Raw genomic sequence first — 10,656 nt, 5'->3', positions numbered from 1 at the left:
CCGTTTTACGCGAAGTGGCGTAAAACTCGGTGAAAAACGCGATATTCGCGGTGACATGCAGTAGTCGTGAAATATGTTTTTCACTGGTGCTTTTCATATCACTAGGGTGAAACTTCATCGATAATATCAATTATTCACTCAAGAGTATACAACTCTTCCCCCGAACTAGGAATCAGCAACGAAGAGATTCAACCGTGAACGAAGTAACCCGTGCTAAAACGTCCCAAGAAATCAGTAGCTTACCTCGTCAATCAACCACTCCCCGAGAGTATCAGATCTCAGTAGCAAGTCCGAGCCTGTCTTGCCGCTCACCACGAGAGCACCAAATTGTACAACTCTGAAATTCATCAGTTTCAAAAAGAAAACTTCTATCCAAATTACGCTGGCATTTCTCGTAGTCCCAGATGCGGAGTCGCAAATGATATGTAGTTGACTGGGACCAATCCCAAAGTGCCAACAGTCCTACTGGGGTCAGTGTATGGATCTGAAGCGAAAGGTCCCGGGTTCGATCCCTGATACTCGCAAGAATTAATTTCTTCAAACCACATCACACCCGGATGAATTTCGTGGCGCGCGAAATTTTCCAGACTTACATCGCGATTGTTGTGCAGCTAAGAGCTTCAATGCCGCTCGACAGTAGAGGCCCCCAAGAGAGTGACCGATGAGGGATATTAAACTGCCCGGCTCACACGTATCTTCTATTAACCTGAGCGAAAAACCTCTACAATGGGTAAAATCGTCACGAATCCGGAATTTTTCACCCACGTATAATCGTCGAGTCAGACACTCACCGGAAGAGATTCTCCCCGCCTTCTTTGACACCGTCGTGAGTTTTCCCCGTATTTACATCAGAAATGACCGTAATCACTTCAACCTCCTCTTGCGTTTCCGGATCGATGTGAATGCCAGTAGTCTCCGAAACACGTGTCGTGCATTCTCCCAATAAGGCTTCTCTCACTGCCACTAAATCTGTGTCGTGTCCCCAAATGCCGTGCTGAAATCATGAAAGCGTTGAATTATCGACCCGCACTATGAGAAAAATTAGGTTATTCAAAGCATCTATCGAACAATCTAAAATGCATTAATTTCACCAAACACACTTCACGACGATCTCTTAAAGCTGATATAAAAAATGTATTTTTGTCTTCTGCGAATTCGTTTCTCGTCAACGAATGATGAGTTCAGAGCTGAAACTTCAACAATTGTGCTTCGTCCATTCCACATGAAGTGGCGCGATGCCCTGTGGAAAAAACGCCGTTATTCGCGGTGATATGCAGTAGTCGTGAAATATTTTTTTCACTAGTGTTTTCCATATCACTAGGCTGAAACTCCACTCTTCATACCAGATGTTGTTGAAAATAAAATTAATTTTATCATTCATTTATTATCTGAAAAATAATTTAATAATGAAATTTTCATCGAGAAACATTGGAGTTTCACAACAACTCGTTTTACGCGAAGTGGCGTAAAACTTGGTGAAAAACGCGATATTCGCGGTATACTGTAGTAGTCGTAAAATATCTTTTCCACTACTGTTTTTCATATCACTAGGGTGAAACTCCATTACACTGCCCGTTTCAATGTGAATTTGATATCCACCGCACAGCGAAGATTTCCCAACTCACCTGTAGAAATACATAATGTTTCCTCCTCCACTGCTCAACTCCTTGCAAGTGTAGTGCGGCGGCGACTTCATCACAACTCCGACGACAACTCGAAATGCTATCATCTACATCAACCGAGCGCACGCATGCGCAACTCATCGATAAAACAAGGCGCTATTTTGAAGCAACTGAAGCAATTCAAAATTACGCAGCCGGAAGATTTCTGGATACTCTCATTTTGGAAACTCAATCAATGCAAATTTAATATATTTTCCCCCCTAACATCACTTCAGCAGTTAACCTCAAACCACAGTGTGTTTCCGGAGACCTCAGAATCACCATAAAAAAACCAAAAATTGCCAATCGGAAAACACAAGGTCATTAAAAAGTTGAAACATGAAATTACAATTACAGACCACGACAGAGTCGACTTCTGTTTACTACTCTTCAGCGATCGGACGTTATGTACGTCAGCAAAATGATGGCATTGAAGAAATGTTATATAATAATGGAGTTTCACCCTAGTGGTATGAAAAACGCTAGTGAAAAATATATTTCACGACTACTACATATCACTGCGAATATCGGAATTTCATAGGGTATTACGCCACCTCACGTAAAACGGGTGAAACTCCAATGGTAACTACAGTTCGAGAGGAATTCCCTGGGATGAATACTTCTAAAATTTTCATCAAAATGACGCCGCTACATCAGGTCGCAATTCGATCACTCGACGTATCAAAGCCACCAACTGGTCTGTTGGAATCTTCCTCAGCTCCTCAACCAATGACTCAGGTTCAATCCCCCCACCGTCCTCTTCTTCAACAGCATTCACCGGTGCACCAACTTCATCATAAAGTGCCGACAAATCAGCCAACTCCCCCAAATCTCCATGCGGATTAAACTCAACCTCCGGCACCGGATCTCGCGCAGGTTCAATCCCCACCGACGGCACCACATCAAACGCCGCGTCCACCACAGGACTATGCGGGTCTGCCAGTATCGGTTGCGACAATAAACTGTCCAACGTGGGTGAACTGCTCATCGGTGTCTCTCCTCGGCTACGCAACTTCATCATATTCGAACCCGTCGACCTCCTCCTACCACACATGGCGGAATCAACGACCTACAACACAACTCAACAGAAGAGAGTCATTGTTGCAAATAGCGCGCGCCCGAATAATCGACAGTGAATGTCTATTTGATATGCAAATATGAAAAGTGCGTATCAATCTGAAACTATCAGGGTGGGAAAATATGCACGTAGTCAACTACACATGTAGGTGAAATTTGTGGAAATTCCGAGGAAAATTGAGGAAATTCTCATTGGTTTCTGTACACTACTTCTACCCGAATTCGTATGTAAATTTCTATAATCAGTGAGGAAACTCTTGAGCTTAGCTGAGGAATACGAACATTCATTCCAACACTGGAAACTATATCGTATAAACAATGTAAATAATGGCTATGAAAATGTGTTGTGATAAGAGTACCCGTTTGGGACTGTGATAGCGACAACTTGTTCACTATCATTTGCCCTCCAAAATATCACACATTCATCACATTTGCATTAACTCCTACTGTATCGGATTCGTCTCCACCCACAAGGCCGCCTCGTTTTTCAATTTACACGTAGGGGTGGTATAGGGAAATATGCACGTACAAAAATTTTGAGGAAATTTCTAAAATTTTTCTAAACATTTCTACCCTAATTCTGATAAAAACTCCTATAATTAGGTAACTCCTGAGCTCAGCTGAGCAAAGAAACCACATATGCCCAAAACTCCTCCCAAATTTTATGTCAACAGAACGATACAAATTCCGTCCACCTCTAGAATTTCCATTTCAATGGAGTTTCACCCGTGAAATGAAAACTATATTTCACAAACCACTTCATATCGCGAATAACGTGTTTTTCACAGAGTATTTCGCCACTTCACGTAAAACGGGTGAAACTCTGATGACAGATTGATCTCAACTTTACCAATAAAGACAACTTTTAGAGATTTTTATCAACTACACTCACCGGGGACATCGTCAGCCGAGTAGACGCGACGTCAGTCGTTTTTCTCAGCCGCCCAGCGAGATCTCCCGACTAAAACAATACGGCCCTTCATACCACACCCTGCCGAACCTCCCTACAATTCAACGATCACCCACCATACTCACTTGATGTCGTCTAGGTGCATACCTCACCGGCGGCGACTCCGAAATTGCCAAGCCCCGGCCAATTCCAACACCGCCGTACGGCCGCCTCACACACACAGGATCTTCTAAAAAGCACATTCTTGCTCTTCTTGCTAATACCATGCAGTATGGGAAAATACGCACATGGTCAACTACAGTGCGTGTCTATGTGATATGAAAAGTGCGTATGAAAATCAATCTGAAACTATACCGCATATACAATGCGAATAATGGCTATAAACATGAGAGTACCCGTTTTTGACTTTGATAGCGACAACTTATGCACTATCATTTGTCCTCCAAAATAACACACATTCATCACATTTGCATATAAAATTGACTCCTACTGTACATGCGTCGTTGACAATATAGAAATTTCGAGAAAATTTTCGGAGATTCTTATTGGTTTCTATACACTTCTACCCTAACTCGTATATAAACTCTTATAAATAGTGAGGAATCTCCTGAGCTCAGCTGAGGGGAGCGAACACAATTTCCAACATGGATAACAGGAGTATCGCATGCAGTGTTGGAGGAATATATGTAATCGTTTTCCTCAACTGAGCTCACGAAGTTGACACACGAACTCGAGTAGAAGTGTACAGAAACCAATAAGAATTTCCTCAATGATTTCATCAGAACTTTCATATTGTCACCAACACACGTTGACACTCACACATGATAAACTCCTCCACTACCACGAAACACGATCAAATATTCGATCCAGTGCTACTACTACTACTACTACTACTACTACTACTACTACTACTACTACTACTACTACTACCACCAAACTGCTGATCTCCATCTTCTCGCAAAGCCGCGAACTCCTGTCCAGGACTAAGCGTAGTCTTAATAGAATCCACCACCCTAGATGCCCTCGCCTGGAGTGCCTGAATGTAGGGCATGATCATATCCACACCGTCTCACACAATTGCCTCTCAGCTCAGCGTCAGTGATTACAATAGAGTTTCACAAGAACCCGTTTTACGTGAAGTGGCGTAAAACTCGGTGAAAAACGCGATATTCGCGGTGATTTTTCACTAGTGTTTTTCATATCACTAGGGTGATGAAACTCAATCATATGTCGATAAAAATATCAACTCCAAATCTCACCAACCTGCATGCCATCTTCCAATGCAGACTGCATATTGCACTACAAATAATAACCTCCCTTAAACCAAATGCTACTACAACCACGGCAAACACAACAGCTATTACACAAGGCCATAATAGAAATCAACACTCGTTTTCATGTACCCACTTTAATCGCTCTTTCGCCCGAAGCTTCACCCGGGACACCACCTGTGATATCAACTCATCTCCGAAGATTGCTACTACGCAATGCGTGTGAATTTGATATGATGCAAATGTGTGTTAATTTCTGAGATTAATAAGAATCGATCTGAAACTATATCGCATAAACAATGTAAACATTGCTATGAACATGCGATGTGACAAAAGTAACCTTTCGAGACTATGATAGCGACAAGTTGTTCACTATCATTAATCCCGGAATAGAAAACACACATTCTTCACATTTGCATAGTAATATGCACATGTAAACTACGCTCGTTAATACCAATCAAAAAAATTGGAAATTTCTTCGGAATTTCTACTCGTTTTTTTCACATTTTTACCCAAAGCCATCTACAAATTCTCCCAACACAGCTCAGCCGAGAAAATCAAATATATCTCCCATCCAGACTATGTCACTAAAAACAATCTCATTCACCACCTGCAACAGACCCTCCTCCTCCTCCTGCTCCACCCCGCTGGGCATCAACGTACTCGATGATCGTGCCGCGAATTTAGTTGGCAATCTCTGCTGGAGTGAATTCCTCACCGTCAATTTCCGAGCCAATTCCACTTCGTTTTTCAACATCTTCACTTCACCAATCAACTTCTGCACTTTTCTCTTCAAATTCTCCCCCTCGTGAACTGTGCCTATACCGTTCACCAGAGTTTGATAAAAATGAGAAAAAAAATGTTCCTAATGTGATGACATTTACATGGGAAACTGATTGAAGAATGTTGAGATCAGTGTGGTAGAAATTGCACATAGTCAACCACATGTGTTAGTGGCAACATTGAAATTCTGAAAAATTTTTGGAAATTCTCGCTGGTTTCTCCATACTTCTGTCCTTATACGTATATGAGCTTCTATGATTATTGATAAAAAACTCCCGAGCTCATGTATTGCAATTGTGGTTGAGACTTCGAACTTAGTTCCCTCCGGGAAGATTATAGCTTTCCTATGTGCGCCCCCCCAAACGTACCGTATCGTGGGTCGACTCTCACCACCATCGCTTGCCGTATTGCTGACACTAAGGTATCCCTCTCTTCACACGAGCGTGGTATCATCAGAATCTACCACCAAAAAACGTACTTCGAGCAATCAAAAATTTCATACACTCCGCTGCACATGGATAAATAACAGCATAAAACCTACAGGGAATATTCCACAATCGCTGTTAAAATCTATGCGTAATAGCCACCAAAGAAAATGCTAAAATCTGCATTTCTCTACGATAAGTGAGAACTATTCAATGAGTTTCATACCGTTTCGAAAGCCTTGCAAATTCCACACCTAATTCACATCTAATATAATTTAGATCGCCTCCAAACTGCGCTACTACTATGTGATGCATGTCCCCGTCCTTCTGGTCGTCATCATCAGCAGCAACCGAACACAACTCCAGTCCGGCTTCCCATATATCCCCTCCCCTACACAGCATCTCGCCGAGCACACCTCGAGTGAAGGGCGTACCTTAAAATAGAATTAGCTGTGTTCTCTATCTATTCATCAAATACATACTGTGCGTGCGTTTTCCCATGCTCGGGTAATACGGCGAATATTCATACAATCTCTCAGCATTGTAACGTGCTAAGATGACCGTGCGCACGCACAGTATATCTATTCGTTCGCATATTGGAGTTTCACCCTAGTGATATGAGAAACACTAGTAAAAATATATTTCACGACTACTGCATATCACCGCGAATATCGGGTTCACCACAGAATATGACGCCACTTCACGTAAAACGGGTGAAACTCCATCGAACTCCATATAACGGGAGAACGACAACGTGCTTTACAATTCATTTCGCGACAACATTCACGCCTCAACCTTTAAATGCAGTATTGCGCCACTTCGCGCTAAACGAGTGAAGCTCCAATGTCGAACGCATACAAGAATTACTATACGACAATTATAAAAAAATTATCGAGAAATTATACTAGCATATTACATATATTTCTGCGTGTTCGGTCAAATGGGGATAGGAAAATCCACAAAAGAATCAAAACGAAGTTCACTTTTATTACAGTCGTGCGGGTTGCATAAACTCCTGATCGTCAAATTAATCGATAAAGGCATCGATTTCAACAACTCCGATCCATTCGAGATCTACAAAAATGTCAAACAAAAAACGCTTCGCTCCGCCTCCTCACTCCGTTATATAATAAAAGCCAACCTCGTTCGATTTTAACAAGGCGCTTTTCCCAAAGGCCACTATAGGGGTTCAACACTAACACCTGTCGCTCGAATAAAATTACCTGTCAAGATACCCGGGTAATTTTTTCCGGATTAATAACCGGGAAAAATTCCCCACTAATAATCGGCGATTATTAGAAACTGTAGTGTAGCGAGCGTCTCCATCGTAGTAGGAAGAGTGATCAGTTCAAGTTCGGATCGTTTGCCACAGTCGCAGGTTCGATTCCCAACAGAGGCTTTTTTCGAGCATTTCCGCTTGCTAACAGTCACGGCGCACAACAGTTAAGCCCATACACGCTAAATGATGGGCATGGGAGTACTTTAATATTTTAGCAGAATTCACGAACTTCGCTCTTCCGAGTGGTATGTGTCTCGAGAGCTCAACTGGTGTAGTCGTAGAGAAATAATTTCAACGAACACACAGAAAATCTGAACCGCTCGCTCGGCAATTCTATCTACAAACTACAGTACGTACCAATTTGATATGCAAATGTGTCATTTCAGAGGGCGAATTGTAGTGAACAAGTTGTCGCTATCACAGTATTACTTTATCACAACAAATGTTCATAGCCATTGTTACATTGTTTATGCGATATAGTTTCAGATTGATCCTCATTAATCTCAGAAAATAACACATATTCGCATATCAAGTTGACACACGCTGTATATGTCTGACACTCAATATCAACATCACATAATCGTTCATTTGAGTTCATTACCCGTTTTACGTGAAGTGGCATGATACTCAGTGGAAAACCCAATATCCGTGCTATGCAGTGGTTTGTGGAATACGTCTTTTCACTAGTGTTTTTCATATCACGAGTGAAAACCCATCGAAAAACGACCCCTCCCATATTACACCAATTTTCTCCCTTCCTTTAACCCGGCGCTCCGTAGCTAAGACCAACACCTATTTAAAACTAGATTATAAGTAGTCGCGATAAACCCTACATCAAGTTCTTGAATAGTACTACAAGAAGCCAACAAGCAACGACTCGTAGGGGCTTCACTCTTTCGATCGACCTACTGAAAATAAATAGTAGTCACAAAAGTTGCATAAAAGTCAATAATCAAGAACGGCACGAAGAGTATCCAAGGTTGCTTCCCCAAAGATACAAAATAGGCCCAAATATTACCTCCATCTCCAACACAGTAAACTGCACACTATACGGTCTGCCGTTTTCCGCCAGCCATTTTCGCCACAACACCGGTAGTTTCCAATTCGGCACTACCTTATCGAAGACTACATATAACCATAAATTCTGCAGAATTAATAAATACACTTCTATACCACACCACGATGAACTTCTCTACCCAACCACTCCAAGGGAACATCCATAAACCTATAATGTTTCCGAGGAAAACTAGTTTGGAATTTTCCACATTTTTCGATCAGTTCCCCATGTAAATGTCATCACATTAGTAAAATTTTTCCGGGAGAACATTATTTCTCAATGCTAAAAGGGACCCTGAGCCACTCGAACACTATCATCATCCCTTCCCACTTTTATCAATTGTAGCCTCGCAAGCTCAACCCTCTTCGAATCCTTCAACACCACCGCTCCGTCGTCGTCTATCATCAAAATGATCCTCTCTCACGTATGTGACAATGCTATGGAAATTTGCACAATTTGAAGACCGGAGTCGTAGGAAAAATTCCACAAATATTCCCCCAGTTTCTGAAAATCTTGCGGGTGCGCTCTTCTACCAGCGTTGGAATCTACTACTACTACTACTACTACTACTACTACTACTACTACTACTACTACTACTACTTCTACTACTATTATTATTATTATTATTACCACTATTACTACTATTACTACTGTTACTACTATTACTACTATTACTACTATTATTACTACTACTCCATTATAACTACCAATAAGCATCATAAGCCACTTCCAGAACCCGCTTGGTAACAGCACTTCGACCCACATCCCAAACGGAGTCCCAACCGACAACGCGAGACTTTTCAACCCTCTACCAGCATGCCTAAATACAATACAACAAAACTCCGGCGGTAGATACAGACTATGTCACCAAATCGATCATCGAGTTCTCATCCCAATTCTCCCACCTATCTTGCTCAGTTTCCCCAACGGTCGCTGCTTCCATGAAAAATATCAATAAAAACTGAAATAATATCTCACTTTCAATTGATTTTTTTCATGGATATATGATATCCAATTCATGACCCTACATGGACCGTCCGAATCGGATAATCATCCGAACGAGAAAAAAACACAGAAAGGTGGATCGAACAGAATAGAGAGATAGGATCTCTTTCACTAACCCCTTAAGATGAGGTTAGAGCTCCAACCTCACGAACTTGAAAAAGAAAACCCAAGTATGTTTTACTAGTCCCTCAGTCTCCAAAGCAAAAGAACAAACCTCAAAAATCAGATTGAGTAGGATCATGTGTACTTACCTCAAGGGTGAGCCTGAGGAACTTAATTAATCTTACACCTTCTTGTCCGCTAGTGAAACGATCTTACCTTGATTTAGTAAGTTTTATACCGTCTTAAGGTGGGAAAGTAGTTAGTGATAGAGGCCCTAAACTCTGTACCATCCTAAGGTAGGTAGTTAGTGATAGAGGCCCTAAACTCTGTACCATCCTAAGGTAGGTAGTTAGTGATAGAGGCCCTAAACTCTGTACCATCCTAAGGTAAGTAGTTAGTGATAGAGGCCCTAAACTCTGTACCATCCTAAGGTAAGTAAGTAGTGATAGAGGCCCTAAACTCTGTACCATCCTAAGGTGAGTGAGTAGTTAGTGATAGAGGCCCTTAACTCTGTACCATCCTAAGGTAAGTAAGTAGTTGGTGATAGAGGCCCTAAACTCTGTACCATCCTAAGGTAAGTAAGTAGTTGGTGAGAGAGGCCCTAGGTTGTCTGCCGTCTTGAGGTAAGTGAGTACTTAGCTAAAGAGGCCCCAAGTTGTTTAACGTCTCAAGAATCTTGAGAGCTGGCTATCTACAGCCTCAAACCTATGAGCCTCTGCTCAGCGAGAGCCGGCCGTTTCATTAATAGAAGACGAAGCGAGAATACTATAGCGAGCGGATTCCATTGGAAACTGCGGTGTACATACACCCGTGCCGCAAGTGGACTTGTATTGTGGTGTAGACCATGAGTGTAAAGTATATCAATAACCTCAGCAATGTAAGCCAAAAACTCACGAATTCATATGGTGAGGAATGAACGGTAGTATTCGTGAGGTGAGCAGCTCATAAAATGCTTCTTCATGAGCTCAAACGAGCTAGTGAATTTTGGAATTATTTTGCGGTATATTTTTTGTGCAGGCGTTCTCAATCTTACTCTCTCACGTTTTCTTGCTTTTCTGCAGGTCACGTTCGCGTTGCGCACAAATA

At 41.8% G+C, this 10,656-nt stretch overlaps 3 protein-coding genes across 3 annotated transcripts in view; 1 reads left to right on the top strand and 2 right to left on the bottom strand.

Annotated features, from left to right (window-relative positions):
* Positions 1-4,699, bottom strand: part of Pmar_PMAR012023 (hypothetical protein) — a gene marked incomplete at both ends in the record, with an annotated part of 9,328 nt that extends 4,629 nt beyond the window's left edge. Inside the window, 5 exons of the mRNA XM_002766252.1 lie at positions 1,626-1,729; positions 2,415-2,730; positions 3,631-3,699; positions 3,774-3,904; positions 4,579-4,699. Of these exons, the coding sequence (XP_002766298.1) occupies positions 1,626-1,729; positions 2,415-2,730; positions 3,631-3,699; positions 3,774-3,904; positions 4,579-4,699 (741 nt within the window). The remainder of the gene's footprint in view (positions 1-1,625; positions 1,730-2,414; positions 2,731-3,630; positions 3,700-3,773; positions 3,905-4,578) is intronic.
* A 763-nt stretch (positions 4,700-5,462) lies between these two features.
* Positions 5,463-5,664, top strand: Pmar_PMAR012022 (hypothetical protein; the record flags this gene model as incomplete). Its single annotated transcript, XM_002766251.1, has 1 exon — positions 5,463-5,664. A coding segment is annotated over one exon (202 nt), but the record flags the coding sequence as incomplete, so codon positions are not given.
* Positions 5,665-8,235: 2,571 nt separating this feature from the next.
* Positions 8,236-9,406, bottom strand: Pmar_PMAR012021 (hypothetical protein; the record flags this gene model as incomplete). The annotated part of the gene is made up of 3 exons (XM_002766250.1): positions 8,236-8,311; positions 9,171-9,271; positions 9,332-9,406. 3 exons carry the CDS (start codon positions 9,404-9,406, stop codon positions 8,236-8,238), a joined length of 252 nt encoding a protein of 83 aa, XP_002766296.1.
* Between the last annotated feature and the right edge of the window lie 1,250 nt (positions 9,407-10,656).

Source organism: Perkinsus marinus (genome assembly GCF_000006405.1).
Source record: "Perkinsus marinus ATCC 50983 genomic scaffold scf_1104296973172, whole genome shotgun sequence".
Lineage (NCBI taxonomy): Eukaryota > Perkinsozoa > Perkinsida > Perkinsidae > Perkinsus > Perkinsus marinus.
This window is presented reverse-complemented; position numbering and strand designations above follow the sequence as displayed.